At 43.2% G+C, this 25,000-nt stretch overlaps 1 protein-coding gene and 1 pseudogene across 5 annotated transcripts in view; both read left to right on the top strand.

Moving 5' to 3' along the window:
- Positions 1–9,419, top strand: part of LOC311106147 (RAC-beta serine/threonine-protein kinase-like) — a 33,801-nt gene extending 24,382 nt beyond the window's left edge. For 2 of the 4 annotated variants that reach the window (XM_084148475.1, XM_084148474.1), the window contains exons 11-12: positions 5,489–5,679; positions 5,831–6,428. In XM_084148475.1, the coding sequence (XP_084004601.1) occupies positions 5,489–5,679; positions 5,831–5,910 (271 nt within the window). In that variant the 3' untranslated portion in view covers positions 5,911–6,428. The other 2 variants (XM_084148477.1, XM_084148476.1) reach the window with 2 other exon arrangements.
- A 5,114-nt stretch (positions 9,420–14,533) lies between these two features.
- On the top strand, positions 14,534–24,585 carry LOC311106148 (cyclin-P-like; annotated as a pseudogene). Its single transcript, XR_014615860.1, has 7 exons — positions 14,534–15,093; positions 16,401–16,547; positions 17,310–17,408; positions 17,642–17,795; positions 21,246–21,404; positions 21,915–22,091; positions 22,256–24,585. The product of XR_014615860.1 is annotated as a cyclin-P-like (transcript).
- Positions 24,586–25,000: the final 415 nt, after the last annotated feature.

Genomic DNA, 25,000 nt, shown 5'->3' with positions numbered 1-25,000 from the left:
TACCCCATAATGACAAAGCAAAAACAGGTTTTTAAAAATGGTTGTAAATGTATTACAAATAGAAAACGGATAATACATTTACATAAGTATTCAGACCCTTTACTCAGTACTTTGTTGAAGCACCTTTGGCAGCGATTACAGCCTTAAGTATTCTTGGGTATGACGCTACAAGCTTGGCACACTTGTATTTGGGGAGTTTCTCCCATTCTTAATATATTATAATAATATAATAATAATAATCCATTCTTCTCTGCAGATCCTCTCAAGCTCTGTCAGATTGGATGGGGAGCGTCGCTTCACAGCTATTTTCAGGTCTCTCCAGAGATGTTCGATCGGGATCAAGTCCGGGATTTGGCTTGGCCACTCAAGGGCATTCAGAGACTTGTCCCGAAGCCACTCCTGTGTTGTCTTGGCTGTGTGCTTAGGGTCGTTGTCCTCTTGGAAGGTGAATCTTCGCCCCCAGTCTGAGGTCCTGTGCGCTCTGGAGCAGGTTTTCATCAAGGATCTCTCTGTACTTTGCTCCGTTCATCTTTCCCTCGATCCTGACTAGTCTCCCAGTCCCTGCCGCTGAATAACATCCCGACAGCATGATGCTGCCACCACCATGCTTCACCTTAGGGATGGTGCAAGGTTTCCTCCAGACATGAGGCTTGGCATTCAGGCCGAAGAGTTCCATTTTGGTTTCATCAGACCAGAGAATTTTGTCTCATGGTCTGAGAGTCCTTTAGGTGCCTTTTGGCAAACTCCAAGCGGGCTGTCGTGCCTTTTAATGAGGAGTGGCTTCCATCTGGCCACTACCATAGAGGCCTGATTGGTGGAGTGCTGCAGAGATGGTTATCCTTCTGGAAGGTTCTCCCATCTCCACAGAGGAACTCTGGAGATCTGTCAGAGTGACCATCGGGTTATTGGTCACCTCCCTGACCAAGGCCCGTCTCCTCCGATTGCTCAGTTTGGCTGGGCGGCCAGCTCTAGGAAGAGTCTTGGTGGTTCCAAACTTCTTCCATTTAAGAATGATGGAGGCCACTGTGTTCTTGGGGACCTTCAATGCAGCAGAAATGTTATGGTACCCTTCCTCAGATCTGTGCCTTGACACAATCCTGTCTCGGAGCTCTACGGACAATTCCTTCGACCTCATGGCTTGGTTTTTGCTCTGACATGCACTGTCAACTGTGGGACCTTATATAGACAGGTGTATGCCTTTTCCAAATCATGTCCAATCCATTGAATTTACCACAGGTGGACTCCAATCAAGTTGTAGAAACATCTCAAGTATGATCAATGGAAACAGGATGCACCTGAGCTCAAGTTCGAGTCTCATTGCAAAGGGTCTGAGTACTTATGTAAATAAGGTATTTCAGTTTTTTTTAAAATATATTTTCAAACGTTTCTTAAACCAGTTTTCGCTTTGTCATTATGGGCTATTGTGAGTAGATTGATTGAGGGGGGAAAATATTTCATCCAATTTAGAATAGGCTGTAACGTGAAAAAGTAAAGGGGTCTGTATACATTCCGTATGCATCTGTTGGTCAATCAATCACATGTATTTATAAAGTCCTTTTTACATCAGCAGATGTCACAAGTGCTGTACAGAAACCAGCCTAAAACCCCAAACAGCAAGCATTGCAGATGTAGAAGCACGATGGCTAGGAGAAACTCCCTAGAAAGGCAGGAACCTAGGAAGAAACCTAGAGAGGAACCAGGCTCTGGGGGTGGCCAGTCCTCTTCTGGCTGTGCCGGGTGGAGATTATGACAGTACATGGCCATTAAGGCCAGATTGTTCTCCAAGAGGTTCAAACGTTCATAGATGACCAGCAGGATCCAATAATAATCACAGTGGTTGTAGAGGGTGCAACAGGTCAGTACATCAGGAGTAAATGTCACTTGGCTTTTCATAGCCGGACATTCAGAGGTTGAAATAGCCCACGAAAATCTCCTCCACCACACGAGCCCGAGGGGGCGACAAACCGGACAGGAAGATCACGTCAGTGACTCAACCCACTCAAGTGACGCACCCCTCCTAGGGATGGCATGGAAGAGCACTAGTAAGCCAGTGACTCAGCCCCTGTAATAGGGTCAGAGGCAGAGAATCACAATGGAGAGAGGTGAACCGGCCAGTCAGAGACAGCAAAGGGCGGTTCGTCGCTCCAGTGCCATTCCGTTCACCTTCGCACCCTTGGGCCAGACTACACTCAATCGTAGGACCTACTGAAGAGATGAGTCTTCAGTAAAAATGTAAATGTCAAAACCGAGTCTGCGTCTTTCACATGGATAGGCAGACCATTCTATAAAAATGGAGCGCTATAGGAGAAAGCCCTGCCTCCAGCTGTTTGCTTAGAAATTCTATGGACAATAAGGAGGCCTGCGTCTTGTGACCGTAGCGTACGTGTAGGTATGTACGGCAGGACCAAATCGGAGAGATAGGTAGGAGAAAGCCCATTTAATGCTTTGTAGGTTAGCAGTAAAACCTTGAAATCAGCCCTAGCCTTAACAGGAAGCCAGTGTAGAAAGGCTAGCACTGGAGTAATATGATCACATTTTCTGGTTCTAGTCAAGATTCTAGCAGCCGTGTTTAGCACGAACTGAAGTTTTAGTGCTTTATCCAGGTAGCCGGAGAGTAGAGCATTGCAGTAGTCTAATCTGGAATTGACAAAAGCATGGATTAGCTTTTCTGCATCATTTTTGGACAAAACGTTTCTGATTTTTGTAATGTTACGAAGATGGAAAAAAGCTGAGAGATCTTGGTCCAGAGTAACGCTGAGGTCCTTCACAGTTTTTTTTTTTTTTTTTTTTTAGACAACTGTACAACCATCAAGATTAATTGTCAGATCCAACAGAAGATATCTTTGTTTCTTGGGACCTAGAACTAGCATCTCTGTTTTGTCCGAGTTTAAAAGTAAAAAAGTTGCCGCCATCCACTTCCTTTTGTCTGAAACACAGGCTTCCAGGGTAGGCAATTTTGGGGCTTCACCATGTTTCATCGAAATGTACAGCTGTGTGTCGCCCGCGTAGCAATGAAAGTTAACATTGTGTTTCTGAATGACATCACCAAGAGGTAAAATAGATAGTGAAAACAATAGTGGTCCTAAAACGGAACCTTGAGGAACACCGAAACTTACAATTGATTTGTCAGAGGACAAACCATCCACAGAGACAAACTGATATCTTTCCGACAGATAAGATCTAAACCAGGCAAGAACTTGTCTGTGTAGACCAATTAAGGTTTCCAATCTCTCCAAAAGAATGTGGTGATTGATGGTGTCAAAACCAGCACTAAGGTCTAGGAGCACGAGGACAGATGCAGAGCCTTGGTCTGACGACATTAAAGGTCATTTACCACCTTCACAAGTGCAGTCTCAGTGCTATGATGGGGTCTAAAACCAGACTGAAGCGTTTCGTACAATTTTTGAGAGGAATGGGAGATTCGATATAGGCCGATTTGAGTTTTTAACATTTTCTGGGTCAAGAGAGGCTTTATTACTGCCACTTTTAGTGAGTTTGGTACACATCCGGTGGAGAGGGAGCCATTTATTATGTTCAACATATGAGGGCCAAGCACAGGAAGTAGCTCTTTCAGTAGTTTAGTTGGAATAGTGTCCAGTATGCAGCTTGAAGGTTTAGAGGCCAATACTATTTTCATGAATGTGTCAAGAGATACAGGATAAAAAAACTTGAGTGTCTCCATTGATCCTAGGTCCTGGCAGTTCTGTGCAGACTCAGGACAGCTGAGCTTTGGAGAAATACGCAGATTCAAAGAGGAGTCCGTAATTTGCTTTCTAATGATCATGATATTTTCGTCAAAGAAGTTAATGAATTCATCACTGCTGGTCACAGATACCTTTAAAAAAAAAAAGTATGGGCGTGGATCAGAAAATCAGTCGGTATCTGGTGTGACCACCATTTGCCTCATGCAGCATGACACATCTCCTTCTCATAGAGTTGATTGTGGCCTGTGGAATGTTGTCCCACTCCTCTTTAATTGGGCTTCTGAGTGGTGCAGCGTTCTAAGGCACTGCATCGCAGTGCTAGTAGGCGTCACTACAGACCCGGGTTCGATCCCGGGCTGTGTCACAACTGCCCGTGATCGGGAGTCCCATAGGGCAGCGCACAATTGGCCCAGCTTTGTCCGGGTTAGGGGAGGGTTTGGCTGGGGGGGCTTTACAAGTAGGCCGTCATTGTAAATAAGAATGTATTCTTAACTGACTTGCCTAGTTAAATAAAGGTTAAATAAAATAAATAAATAAATAATAATAATGGCTGTGCGAAGTTGCTGGATATTGGCGGGAACTGGAACACACTGTCGTACACGTCGACCCAGATCATCCCAAACATGCTCAATGGGTGACATGTTTGGTGAGTATGCATGCCATGGAAGAACTGGGACATTTTCAGCTTCCAGGAATTGTGTACAGATCCTTGCAACATGGGGCCGTGTTCATGCTGAAACGTGAGGGGATGGTGGTGGATGAATGGCACGACAATGGACCTCAGGATCTCGTCACGGTATCTCTGTGCATTCAAATTGCCATTGATAAAATGCAATTGTGTTCGTTGTCCGTAGCTTATACCTGTCCATACCATAACCCCACCGCCACCATGGGGCACTCTGTTCACAACGTTGACATCAGCAAACCGCTCACCCTCACGACGTCATACACTCTGTCTGCCATCTGCCCGGTACAGTTGAAACAGGGATTCATCCGTGAAGAGCACACTTCTTCAGCATGCCAGTGGCCATCGAAGATGAGCATTTCCCCACTGAAGTTGGTTACGACGCCAAACTGCAGTCAAGTCAAGACCCTGGTGAGGATGACGAGAATGCAGATGAGCTTGCCTGAGACAGTTTCTGACAGTTTGTGCAGAAATTATTCGGTTGGGCAAACCCACAGTTTCATCAGCTGTCTGGGTGACTGGTCTCAGATGATGCCGCAGGTGATGAAGCCGGATGTGGAGATTCTGGACTGGCGTGGTTACACATGGTCTGCGGTTGTGAGGCCGGTTGGATGTACTGCCAAATTCTCTAAAATGACATTGGAGGCGGCTTATGGTAGAGAAATGAACATTAAATTGTCTGACAACAGTCAGCATTCCTGCAGTCAGCATGCCAATTGCACGTTCCCTCAAAACTTGAGACATCTGTGGCATTGTGTTGTGTGAGACAACTGCACATTTTAGAGTGGCCTTTTATTGTCCCCAGCACAAGGTGCACCGGTGTAATGATCATGCTGCTTAATCAGCTTCTTGACATGCCACACCTGTCAGGTGGATGGATTATCTTGGCAAAGGAGAAAATCTCACCAACAGGGATGTAAACAAATTTGTGCGCAAAGTTTGAGAGAAATACGCTTTTTTTTCTCGTATTGGAACATTTCTGGGATAATTTTTTTCAGCTCATGAAACATGGGACCAACACTTAACATGTTGCATTTTTATATTTTTGTTCAGTATATATTGAGTGAAGAATATAATGGTGATGCTGATAATTCTGTAGACTTGGAGGTGGCCAAGAAGATGCCAAAGACGTGATGACACACAAGTTCTTCGCCACCATAAACTGGCAGGACGTGGTAGAGCGGAAGCTCTTGCCTCCCTTCAAGCCCCAGGTGACGTCAGAGACGGACACGCGCTACTTTGACGATGAGTTCACGGCACAGACCATCACCGTAACGCCCCCGGACAAGTGTAAGTTCAGGAGTCGGTTTGTTTTTGTCTCGCTGTTAAAAATGTCTTCAAATCTGGATGTTTTTTAATTGTAAAACAGGTTTTGTTAAAAAAAAAAAAAATGGTGTAGTAAATCTCCTGGTTTTCTCTCACTCTCTCGTGTTTACTCCAGATGACAGCTTAGACGCAGAAGACCAGGACCAGCGCACACACTTCCCTCAGTTCTCTTACTCCGCCAGCATACGGGAGTGAAGTCTCTAACACACACACACTCACATGAGCAGGCAGGCTAACACACGTTCACACACACACTCGCACTGCTGGGGAATTGCGATGACACACACAAACTGACACTCTCAAACAAACACACTCACACAACACACACACTCTCACACCGAGACGCGGTGAAAACATGGATCCTAGAGCATGATGTGGTCACTGACCTCAGCAGGTCTGTCTCTCATTCTGATGGGACCAGGTGGAACAGGACAGGGCTGCCCTTAGCCATGCCTGCAGGACCCCGCCTGTCTACCCTCCACACTACTACACTGGGCACATCAAAGCATCAACAGCACTTCACCATCCCCGGGTTATGCCAGCAAATACCACCTCACCACCAGCCGAATGCGTTCTGCAGCTATCCAACACACACACTCTGACAAGCAACACATCAATCCTCCCATACACTGCAGATTTTTTTTTACTACTGGATAAAAAAATATGTAGAACAAATGTAGAAACACATGAAAGAAGAACACATTTTTTTCAAATTTTTTTTTTCTTTTGATTGTTACGGTTTTAAAAGCCATATTTCTGCAATTTTTACGAGTGCTCTTGCTGAAACTTGCTGTTACAAATCGTATGGACTGTTCCTACAGAGGGAAAGAGAGGTGGGGACAGAATGAGGGGGGTGTGGACCTCGAGGAGGGTAGCCATTTCCCTGCTTGCACAGTGTATGTGTGAATGAATATGTTTGTATGTTTGAGTGTGTGGAAGAGAATGTATGAACAACCATTTGAATCTAAACATCTGTTTTACGTTTATGTATGTCTTTTGGATTCTGTATGACTGCTAAAGGAGGAGGAGAAAGAACACCACAGTCAAGGAGAGTTTTAAAGGGAAAGAAGAGAGGTGGTGGAGTTGTAGCTTCAGCTGCCCTGTGGATTGACTTGTTCCCCTGGTGGTTAGAACGGTCAGGATGAAAGAAGAGGAGACCAATCCCCTGTCTGGAGCCCAGTCCAGATCCCCACACAGCAATGAACATGGTTCCAGGAGCTGTCACTCCCTCTGAGCAGAAATATCCAGGAGAATAGCTGTCAATCATTTGTTCCAATATTCTTTTTATTTTGATGTATCGATGTAAATATCTTTTTTTTTTTTCTTTTTCTTTTTAAGATAATTTGATGTTCCCATATTTAAGAATGCAAACTATTAAATCATGGATCACTGATTATTTGTGATGAGGCCAAGCTAGACTGACTGGTGGAAAATTGACACTTCAGTTCGTTAATGGTCGATATTGAAGGTTGTGGTTCGTATTTTCAAAGTAATGCAAGCCACAGACTAAGTCCTTTGTCAGGACATCAGAGTAGGACCATGCGAACTAGAGTTCGGGTCAGTTCCATTCCAATTCAGTCAATTTTGGATGACAACTGAGTTAACGTCATGGATTGAAATGTAATTGACCCCAATCCTGGTGTGAAACAGATGCTGTATATAATGACGAGATGGTCTCCGCTTTAACAATGGGAGTCGTTGTCCCAAAGGCGGGAAGGCAGTCGTTCTGCTTATCGCTGTATTCCATCATGGACAGATTTTTTATTTTTTCTCGCTTCGCCTCTTCCTCGCTGCGTGAACCTCCCACGATTCACCAGTCCGAAATGCGCGCGTACACCCTTTCTGACATATAGAGGAGTGGTTACAGGTTAAACAACCATTGTGGTCCACAGTTAAGTGCTGTGATATATATATTTTTTTATTGCCTTTTTTAAAAAAAGATTCCTTCACTCAAGGAACATTAAGACATGTTTCTTATCATTTTTCATTGTTTTGTTTTTGAATTGTTTTGTTACATTTTGGTCCACCGATTCCTTACTTTGGAAGACATTGTCTCGTTTAATATTATATATATATATATATATATATATATATATATATATATATATATATATATATATATATAAAATAAGTTTAAACATGTTGGTTTTCCTTTTGGTTCTTCATTTTGGTCATTCATGTGTTTCTTTTTTTTAAGTGTGTGTGTGTGTGCTTGCGTACTCATGCACAGCAGCAGGTTGATGTGGGTCTTTGTAGAACAGCTCTCTAGTCTGTGCTCTATACCTGTATCCTTTAGCCTCTGTACCTCAGTACCTCAGTAGGGTAGTACAGTCTGACTGCTGGACGCAACGGCTGAGGCTATGAGAAACATCCCTATCTTCACTATCCTTTCTTAGACTTGGGCCCATGTTCAGGCCTTGTAAAGGCAGCTTCAGAAACGGCAGGACCGGATTTCAGGAACAACCTCCCTCTGATGGATCGCTCTAATGTCGCCTTCAATGTTAGGACGGACACCAGGAGGTGCTGTAGACCTTTTCTAAAGTTAATGTTAGGACGGCCACTAGGAGGTGCTGTAGACCTTTTCTAAAGTTGACACTGGCAGTAAAGCCACGCGGTCTGCGCCTTGTCGCTGTCTGTCTCAATAAAGTGACCACGCGTTGTCTAGTCTAGTGTGTACGTCTAACATGCAAGCCACCACCCCTGACCTCTCCTGTAGGCTCTGCACACAGACAATCGATATGGAACTCTTCACTGGCTATGTAAATACCAAAAAGGCTTGATGATGATGAATGCATCATTTGTAGGCTAGAAGGGGGGAAATCCGCCTCTTTGTTGATGGAATTTGAGTTATAGTGTTAGTGATTACCTTGCTTCTCTTCTCTGTATTTTGAATGTTGATCAATAGTCACGAATGTCATATCTCAATGCTGGTGTACCAATAATTATTTGCTTGTTATTGAGTTGAGGTTTAGCCGGGGAGGAGGTATGGTAAGCAATCTTTTAGGGAGAAGACTATGTCCTGGTAGACAGCTTCAGCCCCCATGTTGCAAGATTTTACACTTTTAACAGGTGTTACCTGCTACAATATATGGTAGTTTATAATATTTGCAATTATATGCCAGTAAAGACTTTGACTGAATTAAGTGTTTGCGTCTCTTTCTTCATTAGGGTTATGAGCTTCAATATCCCATATGCTTCCTTCTGCCGTTGTGCGCTCTCGCAACGAACTTTACCGCTAATTTCTCCAGGGGCCCTGCTCCCAGCCTGTGATGTGTATGTTGTGTGTCTGTTTGGGTACCGTGACATTTTTTTTTTTAGAATTTCCATTCAAATAGACCAATTAAAGCAAGCATTGTATTGTAAAAGTTTTGAATTTCAAGTGGATTGATGTAGGCTAATTAACTCTATGCCCCAGTTTACCAAAGGCCTAATTGACCAACCCTATTCCTCATCATCCAAATTCATACTGAATATGTAAGTGTGTAAACTGATCAGGGATCAGTCACGCACATGCAAATCATGATGTATACGTCCCCACCCCCAATTAGACAATCACCTGTGTTTATTAGCCGACCCTTAGATAATGTTGGCTGTTTTCATCTCTTTTCTCATCCGCCTTCCCTCGTGGTTTCAAGTAGCTGCAGGGCCTCTTAAGTGCATTTGCTGTCTCCGGATCGGAGCATCATGGCCAAGACCGGATTATGCGATTCCATGCCACTGGTGGATTTACACAAGAAGGTGAGTTAAAGTTTAAATATAATGCTTAAAGTTGAGTATATTCAACGTCCCATAATGTGTCCAAACATTTAAATGCGCGCAGTGCAGGTGACCCACAGCTGCGTGTTTGTTTATCCCTTTCCAAGTAAAACAGTTGAATATTAACTTTCTGTGTTTGGGACTGGTTTCATAGAAAATTAGTAGCTCTTGATCATGAAGTTCAGTTCCATTACACGTAAGTCATTGGACGAAGACGTCTTCTGTACGGGGGAGTTTTGTTAAGGGTGTTTTCACATATATTCCTCTTTTAAAATAACCGATCTCAGTCCTCTTTTAAGTAGTCCTCTTTTAAGTGAACTCTGGGGTAAAATAATAAAAAGGCTGTTTATATACTGTCCTTGCGTTTGAATGAGGACTCCACTCTTGCCAGTTCACATCAACTTTTTTTGTAGGCCTGAGTCCTCTTTGCGTTCATTGTTATGTTTAGAAAATAACCAATATCTTTTTCTAACATTCACCCAATGCACTCTGGGATTTGGAAGAATTACTACAGATGAAATAATGCTGTAATTACAATTATTCACCCAATGTAGTCTAATGCCCCTGTTGTCTTATCACACTATTCAAACCCCACAATCGAATAATCAGTTTAGGAAGCTGTCTTGGCCTATAGATCACATATTGCAAACAAATAATCTGAACTAAAAACATTTTGTATAATTAATATCCAAAAACGGTACAATTGTTTTTTCTATTTTTCCCTTGAACCTGCACATCATCATCCAACACAATCTCTCACTCAATTCGTGCAAATATGTACAAAATATATTTCAGCAGATTTCGTGCGTTTTTGTGCGTCTTAATTCGTGTGCAAAACACACATTTTTGTGCGACTTCCTTCATAGGAAAATAAATTTTGGGGGACGAACTTCTGAGAAACATTTTTAAAAGTTCTTGGAGCAATGCATTTTGGGCAATGGTGTTCTACACTGCCTTTTTTTGTGTCCCACATTTATTTGTATAAAAAAACAAACGTGTTAACAACCCAATATTGTTAATGAGCAAGGTTGTCACTGAAATACTTCTAATAGTAGCCTGCCTTTTTATTATTAATGCCAATACTGTTTTCTATGCTTGTTTTCACTTAATACTTTGGGATACTGGTGCTATATTGGATTTTATGAGGGTTGCCAGTTTGGAGTAAAAAGCTGTATGTCTTTTATTTTTTTGTGGTATTGAAGGTATTTGATTGGGGAATGGGAATAGATTTTCATGAATTAATGCATCAATAAATGTAGGGAAACAGAAGAAAAAATAATGTTTCAGGATGATTATTACGGTCGTGTCAATCATGTTATATACTTAGGCTATTGTAACAAGGCATATGCCAGCATTGTAGGCCTACTGCCTCAGCCTAAAAGGCCTCTGGGCAATCATAGCAATTGGCGTTAGAGCTCACTTTACCACATGAGCCCTGGTTAGAGTCCCTGTTGCAGCTTTCACTTTCTTCTTCTACATTGGTGGCAGCTTTGGGATCACGTCCAGCTCCCGTCTAGTTATGTGATCTAGTGGTGGGAAGCATTCTGTTTTTCAACATTGTGTTGGGTGTAATTACGTTGATATATCTAGTGAACAATGGATAAGCAACAATGGGCTTGACGGATAGAAGTAGTCACTACAGGTGTGATCAAGCCTTACGTCAAAGTTGCCTGAAGCTGAATGGAAAGTGCTATGCACTGACCAGTTATTCAGAAGAAAATTATCTGACTGTCTAACCTGCCTGTTCTGATCTAATGAGATGGATGTAGGATTTTCTACAGCCTAGAATGAAGGCCTTTCCCAGTCATGAAGGACATAGCTAGGTCCCTCTTGGTTCTCATTGGTGAAAACTGAACTCAAGTTAGGGGTTATATGTCAGACTCTCCTATTGCCGCTGACATTGAACATAGGTTAGGGTATTTAATCAATTTCAGACTCTGCTACACCACTATACCCAACATCTTATACCCCAGAGGTTGTAATATGTATTTACAGTAGTGTGTTGGTTAATTATTGCTTTCTTTAGTGGAAATACAGAATGTGTGAAAATGCCAAATATACCAAAAGCTAAATCAAGTAGAGATTTACGACTATTTAACCATGTTAATCATTACTGAAACATGCAAACTACAAACATTTTAACCAGTTAAAGATAATGAATACATACAATATTTTATTAAAAATAATTCATACAAAAGCCAAGAGTTGGCTATAACATGAGTACAAACAAAGTGAGTGTGTATATGCGTGTGTATTATAATTTCCCGTCATAAAAATGTATCCCCATTCCCCAAATACCTTCATTGATACCGCCCCAAAAAATAATAATCTGGCAACCCTCATAAAATTCGACATAGCCTTGTATAAAATGCATTATGAAAGAAATTGTGTAATGTACAAGAAAAAGTGGCCCACTCCTCCATACAGACCTTCTCCAGATCCTTCAGGTTTCGGGGCTGTCGCTGGGCAATACAGACTTTCAGCTCCCTCCAAAGATTTTCTATTGGGTTCAGGTCTGGAGACTGGCTAGGCCACTACAGGACCTTGAGATGCTTCTTACGGAGCCACTCCTTAGTTGCCCTGGCTGTGTGTTTCGGGTCGTTGTCATGCTGGAAGCCCCAGCCACGACCCATCTTCAATGCTCTTACTGAGGGAAGGAGGTTGTTGGCCAAGATCTTGCGATACATGGCCCCATCTATCCTACCCCCAATACGGTGCAGTCGTCCTGTCCCCTTTGCAGAAAAGCATGTCTTTTATACAGGTAATGAGTTCAAACAGGTGCAGTTAATACAGATAATGAGTGGAGAACAGGAGGGCTTCTTAAAGAACAATTAACAGGTCTGTGAGAGCTGGAATTCTTACTGGTTGGTAGGTGATCAAATACTTATGTCATGCAATAAAATGCAAATTAATTACTTAAAAATCATACAATGTGATTTTCAGGATTATTATTTTTTGATTCAGTCTCTCACAGTTGAAGTGTACCTATGATAAAAATTACAGACCTCTACATGCTTTGTAAGTAGGAAAACCTGCAAAATCGGCAGTGTATCAAATACTTGTTCTCCCCACTGTATGTGGAACACACAAAGGCAGTGTAGAACACCATTGCCCATCATGCATCGCTCTAATAACTTTCTGAAGTTCCCCCCCCCCCAAAATTTTTATTTTCTTACGAATTAAGCCACACAAAAACGCACAATATGCTGAAATGCAACACAACCAACATCTTCTCTCTTTTGTGGGGTTATGGCAAGGAAAATGGTGTTGCTGTAGTCTAGCATGTGGTGTGGGAATACAATTAAAGCAATTATCTGGCAACAACTCTGGTGGACATTCCTGCAGTCAGCATTCCAATCGCACGCTCCCTCAACTTGAGACACCTGTGGCATTGTGTTGTGACAAAACTGCACATTTTAGAGTGGCCTTTTATTGTCCCCAGCACAAGATGCACCGGTGTAATGATCATGCTGCTTAATCAGCTTCTTGATATGCCGAACCTGTCAGGTGGATGGATTATCTTGGCAAAGGAGAAATGCTCACTAACAGGGATGTAAACAAATTTGAGAGAAATAAGCTTTTTGTGCTTATGGAACATTTCTGGGATCTTTTATTTCAGCTCATGAAACATGGGACCAACACTTTACATGTTGCGTTTTATATTTTTGTTCAGCATAGATAGCCATAGATAACACCTGTGTAAACTAAAGGACACCACAAACATGTTGTCACTGAAAAGTACTGTCGGCTGCAACTGTTAAAACCGCTTAAAATAGTGTAAGTGTATTTTGCATTGGTGAAAGAGGGATTTATGTTTTCTAGAACCTTACCGCAATTGAGAATCGGTTCACGTTTTAGATGGACTTTTAAGTTGTTTTGCCTTTTCTAAACATTTCATGCAATTCTACGAAATGTTACATATTAGTGGGAAACTATTTTTTTTTTTTTATACCACACAAATTACTGAAATGACAGGCCTCTCTCTGGCCATTCTTAGCCTATGTTCATCTTACCATATTTCTCCATTGCCAAATTAATGTCTTGTTTGCAACTAAACTGTTCCTGTTTGCAAATAATTACTGAGACATCATTAGGAATCTGAGCGTGGTACTTTCAAAAGTTAGGCCTACCTTGCCACCCCAGACAGAGTAGGCCTACCAACGCAGAAACATTTAAGCTTTAACTGCTGGCTACACTTCCGTGGCTTAACCCAACGAGAGACTGTCACAAGTGTTTCCCTAAAAGCAGTCTTCTATTGTACAGAAAGTGAATAGCTTAATCAATTGAAAGTGACATAATTAGATTATTTCCCAAGCAAACTCAGTCTCTGAATGTCAAAGAAACAAAACGATGATATCCCCATATGCATCAGTCACGTCTTTCCCTGGTATTATATAGCGCAGTTATAGATCATTTTATATAATTGGATCAGTTTTATTTTCTACAAAATCTTATCTTGGCGCTCTCGTTTCTCAAACTGAACAGAACATAGGCTATAGGATAGTCAGTGCGCAAGATAGTTATTATATATATATTTGGAAGGAACCTTTGACTCTCCTCCTGAACTGCCACCGTAGCCCTACACACAGCCATTGGTTACGCAGCATACCGTTTTTGATAAAGAACAGAGCAGGGCTCAGGGTTAGAATATCTGTTGCGGTGTGTAATGCAGCCTGGTTTTATTTACACCATCCCAGCAGCTGTCTTTAGAAATAGAACTTTGCTCTGTGCTTCTCTGAGCATGCACTTCGTAGCCTATGGATCATTTTGCTTGAGACCACACTAAATAGCCTATAGGCTCAATTGATATTGCGCGCCCAGAGGAGAATCCGAGATGAGGGACAACATCGGGCACACACCTCTATCTCCTAATAAGCAACTCATTCTAAAACACTGAAATATAAAAATTACTAAACCCTCCACTTGACTGAAATTGAAAAAGTATCACCCTCCCCCGTTTTCCTCCAGGTAACCATTCTGTACATTTTGATCTGTTGCTAAGATGTATTTTTGGCTGCCTCCCACACAGGTGGCGGAAGAGAGACGAGCCCCCTTAAGAGACTTGGCCAACGCCTGTGGGCCCAAAGAGCACTGGAAGCCCCAGGACGGAGAGCTCAGGGGGACCCACCAGAAGACTGAGCCAGAGAGCAGATGGGTACGCCTCCTCTCTCCTGCTACAGCCTGACCTCTTCCTGCTGTTAACGCTCTTCAGTCTGTTCAGGGGTGCAATCATTAGTCCAAACAGTAAAATGAGAATTTCTATTGGACAAATTCAGGTAGGTCCCTCCCCGTTTCATCCGTTTAAGAAACATTTTGCAACAGAATCGGCTTAATGAATACAGCCCAGCTGCAAAGGCCCACAAGTGTCTCTCGCCCCATAAGCCTCAAGTACTCTTCACATCAAATCCTTTATTGAAGTCTCAGAGCAGTATGTGAAGTCTCCGTATTAATGCACTCTTACCAATACCATATGTTTTGACATCTTATCCTTCCTTTGTGCCACGCTCTGTGTTAATTTAATTGTCCTGTTGTGTATTTCTGTGCAGGCCAGGAGGCTGCCTGTGTCGACAGACGATGGCATTGTCATGGGCTTCCATGAGGACGACAGCCCCTCTCATTCAGGTCACTGCAATATACTTCTGTACCAAATGTAGTATATCAACTCGGCAAAAAAATACCCTTCTCATCTGTGTGAATGTGCCTTAGGCATACTGCAAGAAGGCATGAGGACTGCAGATGTGGCCAGTGCAATAAATTGCGATGTCTGTACTGAGATGCCTAAGACGGCGCTACAGGGAGACAGGATGGACGGCTGATCGTCCTTGCAATGGCAGACCATGTGTAACAACCCCTGCACAGGATCGGTACATCCGAACATCACACCTGCGGGACAGGTACAGGATGGCAACAACTGCCTGAGTTCCACCAGGAACGCACAATGCCTCCATCAGTGCTCAGACTCTCTGCAATAGGCTGAGAGAGGCTGGACTGAGAGCTTGTAGGCCTGTTGTAAGGCAGCTCCTCACCAGATGTCACCGGCAACAACGTCGCCTATGGGCACAAACCCACCGTTGCTGGACCAGACAGGACTGGCAAAAAGTGCTCTTCACTGACAAGTCGCGGTTTTGTCTCACCAGGGGTGATGGTCGGATTCGCGTTTATCGTCGAAGGAATGAGCGTTACACCGAGGCCTGTATTCTGGAGTGGGATCGAGGTGGAGGGTCCGTCATGATCTGGGGTGGTGTGTCACAGCATCATCGGACTGAGCTTGTTGTCATTGCAGGCACTCTCAACACTGTGCGTTACAGGGAAGACATCCTCCTCCCTCATGTGGTACCCTTCCTGCAGGCTCATCCTGACATGACCCGCCAGCATGACAATGTCACCAGCCATACTGCTCGTTCTGTGCGTGATTTCCTGCAAGACAGGAATGTCAGTGTTCTGCCATGGCCAGTGACGAGCCTGGATCTCAATCGCATTGAGCACGTCTGGGACCTGTTGGCTTGAGGGTGAGGGCCATTCCCCCCCCAGAAATGTCAGAGAACTTGCAGGTGCCTTGGCGGAAGAGTGGGGTAACATCTCACAGCAAGAACTGGCAAATATGGTGCAGTCTATGAGGAGGAGATGCACCGCAGTACTTAATGCAGCTGGTGGCCGCACCAGATACTGACTGTTACTTTTGATATTGAACCCCCTGTTTGTTCAGGGACACATTATGCCATTTCTGTTAGTCACATGTCTGTGGCACTTGTTCAGTTTATATCTGTTGTTGAATCTTGTTATGTTCATACAAATATTTACACATGTTAAGTTTGCTGAAAATAAACGCAGTTGACAGTGAGAGGATGCTTCTTTTTTTTTTTGCTGAGTTTAGTTGTGTGTTAAGCCATGCGTCTGTGCTAAGTTAACCTTTTCTCTCCGATGGTCAGATGGCTGTATGGAGGAAGAGGCTGTGCTGCTCTACCTGCATGGCCTCCAGGGTCTCTATAGCCTGCAGGCGTTAGTGCCTGGCCTGCTGACGCTGGGGCTAATCTACGACAGGAGCTACGCATGGGGACATCTTCTCTGACATGATGGTGGTAATAATAATCATAATAATAGAGGTGGTTCCATGAGCCATGTAATGAGTAACCTTGCCTGAGACCTAGGTAGCCTTGTTAGATCCCGGAGTTAATTCCTTTAGCTCCGGCTTTAGCTCACACTCTTGTGGCACAAATGTAACAAGGTTGGGAGTAGGCTTGTATTGTTAGTGTCCAGGATAGCTCTACGTTTTAATCAGTAACCCCGTTTCCATCCACAGTTTTTATGCGAGTAAAGGTATACCGTATATAAAGATACAATCACGGTAGCCGTGATGCAAACAGGAAGTTTCGGAACAATTTTTGTAAATCCTGACAGATCATTTGTTCGTTCAACATAGTGTGATCTTTGTCGGTTAAATTAATTATGCGAGAAATGGCGGTGGAAACGCCTTAATGTGCAAATATTGATATAACAACCATCAACAACCATAAACTTTGAGTCACGCGATGACATGGTGTGGTATTTTAACGCAAGTTTTTGTGTCCAAAATATCGGTGGAGTTGGAAATGCGACTGAAACACATGAAACTTGAGATTTGTTTTGTACATGACAACTTCAGCGAAAAATAAAATTGTGTGCACTACATCACGCACTGATTCTTATCTGCAACAAGTCAGTTTGGTGGAAACATCCCTGGTGGGAAAATGTTAGCATATCTGCATGAAAAGCTGTCGCCACTTGGATGGAAACTTAGCTAGTGAAGTTATTTTGTTGTTTTGCTGTACCTCATTCACTGACACTGCCTTCTTTTCCAGAGAAGTCAGTTGCGGTTCACCTTCCCCAATGCAGACCTAGCCAGACCTTTCACAGACACCACCCGTGCCATACTGGTCGACTGGCTCATCCAAGTCAATGTGAGTTCCCCTCATGTGTAGCTCTACTATTTATCTAAAAGGATTCCCTGGTTAAAATGTACTCAACCTGCTACTCCTCAAATGTAGGAAAGGCGCACTTACTTGAAAACAGGTTGACCCTCCATAATGAAGCAGTTTTTAAGCAGGTGCCCTTCAGCTTACCTAAGACAAAATGTATGTGGTAAAATTCAGGCCACTGTGTGCTCCCCATCACCCCTTCCTTCTTCTTACAGGAGGTGTTCCATTTCTCAGAGGAGACCCTCTACCTGTCTGTCCACCTCCTGAACCGCTGTCTACATAAAATCAAGCTGAACACTGCCAAACTGCAGCTGCTGGGAGTGGTCTGTCTCTTCCTGGCTGCCAAGAAAGAAGAGTCTTCTCCCTGAGGTATTCTACAACAGATACATATGGAGTTCTTTACCAACTTTTTCCCTCACTGAAGCCATTATGCGTAGCTTGCTGTAGCATAATCAAGTAAGCGTTGCATATACAATGCATTCTGAAAGTATTCAGACCCCTTAACTTTTAACACATTTTGTTACGTTACAGCCTTATTCTAAAATCGATTAAATAAAACATTTTCCTCATCAATCTACACACAATACCCCATAATGACAAAGCGAAAAACGGGTTTAGACATTTTCGCAAATGTATAGAAAAAAAAAAGATGCCGTATTTACATAAGTATTCAGACCTTTTGCTATGAGACTTGAAATTGAGCTCAGGTGCATCCTGTTACCATTGATCATCCTTGATGTTTCTACAATTCGATTGGAGTCCACCTGTGGTCAATTAATTGATTGGACATGATTTGGAAAGGCACACAACTGTCTAAGGTCTCGCAGTTGACAGTGCACGTCAGAGCAAAAACCAAGCCATGAGGTCGAAGGAATTGTCCGTAGACCTCAGAGGAAGGATTGTGTCGAGGCACAGATCTGGGGAAGGGTACCAAAAATATTTCTGCAGCATTGAAGGTCCCCAAGAACACAGTGGCCTCCATCATTCTTAAATGGAATCAGTTTGGAACCACCAAGACTCTTTCTAGAGCTGGCCGCCCGGCCAAACTGCGCAATCGGGGGAAGGTCCTTGATCAGGTAGGTGACCAAGAACCCAATGGTCCCTCTGACAGAGCGCCAGAGTTCCTCTGTGGAGATGGGAGAACCTTCCAGAAGGACAACCATCTCTGCAGCACTCAGGCCTTTATGGTAGAGTGGCCAGATGGAAGCCACTCCTCAGTAAAAGGCACATGACAGCCTGCTTGGAGTTTGCCAAAAGGCACCTAAAGGACTCTGACCCTGAGAAACAAGATTATCTGGTCTGATGAAACCAAGATTGAACTCTTTGGCCTGAATGCCAAGCGTCATGTCTGGAGGAAACCTGGCACCATCCCTATGGTGGTGGCAGCATCATGCTGTCGGGATGTTTTTCAGGGGCAGGGACACTAGTCAAAATCAAGGGAAAGATGAACGGAGCAAAGTACAGAGATCCTTGATGAAAACCTGCTCCAGAGCCTCATACTGGGTTCACCTTCCAACAGGACAACGACCCTAAGCCCTCAGCCAAGACAACGCAGGAGTGGCTACGGGACAAGTCTCTGAATGTCCTTGAGTGGCCCAGCCAGAGCCCGGACTTCAACCCGATCAAACATCTCTGGAGAGACCTGAAAATAGCTGTGCAGCGACGCTCCCCATCCAACCTGACAGAACTTGAGAGGATCTGCAGAGAAGAATGGGAGAAACTCCCCAAATACAGGTGTGCCATGCTTGTAGCGTAATACCCAAGGACTCTAAACTATAATCACTGCCTATGGTGCTTCAACAAAGTACTGAGTAAAGGGTCTGAATACTTACAGTATCAGTCAAAAGTTTAGACACACCTACTCATTCAAGTGTTTTTCTTTATTTTTACTATTTTCTACATTGTAGAATAATAGTGAAGACAACTATGAAATAACACATGGAATCATGTAGTAACCAAAAGTGTTAAACAAATCAAAATATATATTTTAGATTCTTCAAAGTAACCACCCTTTGCCAGCTTTGCACACTCTTGGCATTCTCTCAACCAGCTTCATGAGGTAGTCACCTGGAATGCTTTTCCAACAGTCTTGAATGAGTTCCCACATTCTGATCACTTGTTGGCTGCTTTTCCTTCACTCTGCGGTCCGACTCATCCCAAACCAGCTCAATTGGGTTGAGGTCGGGTGATTGTGGAGGCCAGGTCATCTGATGCAGCACTCCATCACTCTCCTTCTTGGTAAAATAGCCCTTACACAGCCTGGAGGTGTGTTGGGTCATTGTCCTGCCTGTTGAAAAACAGATGATAGTCCCACTGAGCGCAAACCAGATGGGACGGCGTATCGCTGCAGAATCACAGCTCATTCATGCTTCACGGTGGGAACCACACATGCGGAGATCATCCGTTCACCTACTCTGCGTCTCACAAAGCACAGCGATTGGAACCAAAAATATCAAATTTGGACTCCACAGGACAGATTTCCACCGGTCTAATGTCCATTGCTCGTTTCTTAGCACAAGCAAGTCTCTTCTTATTGGTGTCCTTTAGTGGTTTCTTTGCAGCAATTTGACCATTTTACATTTTACTCATTTAGCAGACGCTCTTATCCAGAGCGACTTAGTTAGTGAGTGCATACATTTTCATACTGGCCCCCCGTGGGAAACGAACCCACAACCCTGACATTGCAAGCGCCATGCTCTACCAACTGAGCTACACGGGGCCATGAAGGCCTGATTCACGCAGTGTCTGAACAGTTGATGTTGAGATGTCTGTTACTTGAACTCTGTGAAGCATTTATTTGGGCTGCAATCTGAGGTGCAGATAATTGCTGATTTCTGAGGTTGGTAACTCTAATGCACTCATCCTCTGCAGCAGAGGTAACTCGGTCTTCCTTTCCTGTGGCGGTCCTCATGAGAGCCAGTTTCATCATAGCGCTTGATGGTTTTTATGACTGCTCTTGAAGAAACTATCAAAGTTCTTGAAATTTTCCGGATTGACTGACCTTCCTTTCTTTAAAATAATGATGGACTGTCGTTTCTCTTTGCTTATTTGAGCTGTTCTTGCCATAATATGGACTTGGTCTTTTACCAAATAGGGCTGTCTTCTGTATACCACCCCTACCTTGTCACAACACAACTGATTGGCTCAAACGTGTTAATTTGTAGAATTTCTTTCCTTAACTTTTAAGAAGGCACACCTGTTAATTGAAATGCATTCCAGGTGACTACCTCATGAAGCTGGTTGAGAGAATGCCAAGAGTGTGCAAAGCTGTCATCAAAGCAAATGGTGGCTACTTTGAAGAATCTCAAATATAAAATATATATTTTTGATTTTGTTTAACTCTTTGGTTACTACATGATTCCATATGTGTTATTTCATAGTTTTGGTGTCTTCACTATTATTCTACAATGTAGAAAATAAAGAGAACCCTTGGAATGAGTAGGTGTGTCCCAACTTTTGACTGGTACTGTATGTAAATGTGATATTTCCCTTTTTTTTTTTATATATACGTTTGCAAACCATTTCTAAACCTGTTTTTGCTTTGTCATTATGGGGTAGTGTGTGTAGATTGATTTTTTTTATTTTTATTTTTTTTGGGGGTGGGGGGGGGGGGACGACGACAATTTAATCAAATTTAGAATAAGGCTGTAACGCAACAAAGTCAAGGGGTCTGAATACTTTCCGAATGCACTGTATGTCGGGTTCTTCCAGACCTGCAAATGCCGACTGTGGGAGCTACAGGAAAAGGGGATTGGGCAGGGTTGTTTTTGGATCAGGCCTTTCTCTAGTATTCTCCAACCCCCTCCCTCTCTCCTCCAGGTGTCTGAGCTGTGCTTCCTCATGGAGAACAGCTACTCCAAGAGACAGCTGCTCCGTATGGAGCGCTGAGTCCTCACTGAGCTGAAGTTTGAGATTTCCCACTGCTCTCCGCTGCACTTCCTGCTCCTCTCTGCCTCAATCGCCCACTGCAGCGCCAAGGTGGGTGAACCCGCAACACTTTAACCCAGAGCAGAGTTCGGCCAGGTTTTAGAACGGACACCATGTTTGCTCCTTTACACTCTAAATGTTGGTGATGTAACACGAGAGCGCCTCTGACAGTTCCCTATGAAATGACCCACTGTAAACAAGCAACACAGAGCAGTGAATTTAAGATGTTTTTATTGATTAGCATTCAGGATAATGTGGTTCTGTGTTGTAGTGTCAAATTGTTTCTGCCTTCACTGGAGATCTTCATAGGGATTGAAAACGTTCAGAAATAAAAAGCACAACGCGGCAGGGTCAATTATCACTTAGCAAGTGCTATGGAGGACAAAGTGGCACCCTTGGAAGGTTTAGACAGAAACCGCATTGGCCAAATGATTGCTTTAACCTATTTGCTAGTCAAACTGCTCAGATTATCAGATCCACATGAACATGTTAGTCTTCTGAGATGTGCCGCACGACCGCATTAAAGACAACCTGGACCATCCCCCTTGTTTCTACGTCCAGGTGGTGTGGATGTCTCGTTACCTGCTGGAGCTCTCTCTGCTGGAGGGACAGTGTGTGCTGTTCCTGGCTGCCCACCTGGCTGGTGCTGCCCTCTGTCTGGCTCGTAGGGTACTGCAGGAGCCCCCCACCCCAGAGGGAGAGTGCCTGGTGTGTTGCCGCCAATATCCACATAGGCAGGTGAGGAGAGGCTCTTTCTCAATTGTCAAAATTATTTTATCCTTGTCTCCACACTGATTTTAAAATACACTTGACAGATGATTCCCTATCAGACTTTGAAGTGTAATGTACTTCTTCTCTGTTGTATTTTGACCCCACCTCTTTCTCCTGTCTGCCTCTTTCAGTGAGACGACCCTGCTGAGGATAATGCAAATCCAGGCAGGGGCTGCAGCCCGGGCCCAGAGCAGAGAGACCCGTGCTACTTTCCTCAAGTACTCCACAGCAGGGACCATGCACGTCAGCAGCCACCCGACCCTGCTGAGTGCCCCCTGTCTGCTGGGCCTGCCCACTGCACACACCTGAAGCCCCACCGTAGCCTACACATGAAGAGGAGAGTGAGGTGTGTCACTGTTTTTCTATGGGAATGAACCATTTTAGGAGGAGGGAATGAGGATCACGTTCTAATGAATTCAGCGAGGCAGACGTCCTAAATGAGGATTGACTTCGAGGACAGCAGAGGGTTTGTTGGACCCTAAAGTCACCTGTTACCTCTGACAGACATTTCATATTGTAAACGGGCATGCTTGAGATGGGATGAAGGCTTGCTAGAATACATTTGACCCACCACATCAAGGAGGTGTGTGGCGGAGGAAGGGGACGTCAATATAATATGCAGTATCAAACTGACTTGTTTGGTTAAGCAGGACTTGAGTCCTTGTTCTGGCCTGGCCAGTGCCACATTTCTTTTATGCTCTTATCTTCGATGTAATTGTGAGAAAAAAAAATACACGTTTTGTCTTCCGATCCATCTGTTTAAAAAAAAAAAAAATGTTTTTCTTGTAATTTGTTCAGTTGATGTTGGGACAAAGCAGGCATCTATTGTTTAAATGTGACATGGTTTATTGGAACTTTTAATAATGTTAAATAAAGTTATGACTGCTGCTAAATGTCAGTCTGCTGGCATTTCTTTGTAAGCTACCTCTAGATTTCTGCCTGCCCTTATTCACATAGCCAGGCCATAAACTGTCAACTTAATCTGCCTGAGATTAAAATGGAATTTGAATTTTGGTTCAAATATATTACAATTAATTATGTCTGAGTCAAAGCAACTGAGGGAAAAACTAAATTGCTAGTGTGTAAACCACTTGAATGAAATTACATTTTTGTCAACTCTGGCAGATTTATGGCTAACGTCAACGCCGTTAGTGCTGAAAGATCTGATAGAATAGTTGTTTTTATGGAGGATTTTCAAATGAATCATTTTCCACCAATGTTTGTATTAAAAAAATTTATTCAAGGCAAAAGTGTCTGTTTTTAGTATTCTGAAGAATTATGGTCATCACTGTTCAACATATGCTTAAACAATTGATGTTGCTGTGTTAGACTTAAGGGATAATGTTTGCTTTATAAATGTTTTATGTTCTAAATCTAGGAAAAACATGCCAAAATTTGAATGAAATTAGCACTGTAGCATTTAATAGTGCTATAAAACCAAAAAGTTTTGGAGATTTGTATTACATATTTGAATAATCCAATGTTAGAATTAAATAATCAAGGCCTTAACACTTGTTGGACAATAATTGAAAAATGAAATGCCTTTTATGGTGTCCTAACAGAGTTGACATAAATCCAATAGCATTTTATGAAGAAAAAAAGTAGGTTGTTCCTTTTGTGGTTTGGTAGCTCAGTGGTTCCCAAACGTAGCTATTTATAACTTGTCAGAAATGTCCAGGTCAGCTGTTTAAGCTAGGTTTTTTTTAGCCCATAGATTTTGTTGTAATGTTTGAGTCACTCATATCACATGAATACACAACGGAAAAATGTTGAGAATTGCAAGAAATAACCGTTAAACCTGAAAAAAATAGTTGTCAACAGTTTGGGGGGGGGGGGGGTTTGGTAACCCCCTGTGATAGCTGATACTTTGGTCTTTCAAAATATATATTTCAAACGTTAATATTAAGACGAATATTTGTGGACCTTGCGGACAGGGCCGTGTATTCATGGATGCTAAGGGAAGCCAGACTCTGTGTTTCATACATGTAGCCTTATGCGAATTGAAAGAAATGTATCTCACCAGAAAGCATCCGAGGCTAGCGAACAAGCAGTTTAGCCAGGTAGCCTCGGACAAACTTAAAGCATGTACTGTATGACAGTCATAGACCGTTTAGGCAACATGAAAGAGGATGGGTGAATCAACATGGTTTTTCTACTTGCACGCACACACACAATCATTACCATGGACAGCCACATACTTAGCTTAAGTTGATTGTACTATATCGTTTCGGGTATATTTTAGTTGTCACTGTATTAGACTAAACAGATGTTGAAATGGTGCTGGATTAGTGGAGGCCGTTCCTGTTTTCTTTGCGACTTGGGGTAACTCTCCATGTTTTTAAATCATTAGTTGTTTAGTAGTCTGAAAATGTCGGAAACATTACCTTGCTTGACCATGCTGTAGGTCATGTAACTGTTTGTTACATGCAATATGCTTTGTGGACTTCACTGGACAGATGTTGCTCTCTGGTTTTGTAATAAAACAAATGTATGGTTGAATTTGTTCTGCCACTGTGTCTTTTTATTGTCTCGGATTTAGGCCTATATATCAAGGTGTCAAGGCATATGAACTAACAGGTTATAGAGCAAACAAATCAATTATCACTTGGCTTCCGCGGTGACTTTACCCACGCAGTAGCGTGCGTGCGGAACTGCTACGCCACTTGTCAGGGTTTCTATAGTCTCCCCGGCTGTACAATCAGTGCTCTGTCTGCTAGCAGCATGTGCTCATTTGCCTAACCCCGCCTCCTTAGGCTCTGCTCACGTGCTCGACCAGATCCCGTGGCACTCACTGGCTGAGAGTCGTTCGTCGGAGAGCCATGTGGATGAGTTCTGGACCAGCTGACTGATGAACTATGGCACATTTGACATCTGAG

This window comes from Coregonus lavaretus, assembly GCF_964263955.1.
Source record: "Coregonus lavaretus genome assembly, chromosome: 30".
Taxonomy (NCBI): Eukaryota; Metazoa; Chordata; class Actinopteri; order Salmoniformes; family Salmonidae; genus Coregonus; species Coregonus lavaretus.
This window is presented reverse-complemented; position numbering and strand designations above follow the sequence as displayed.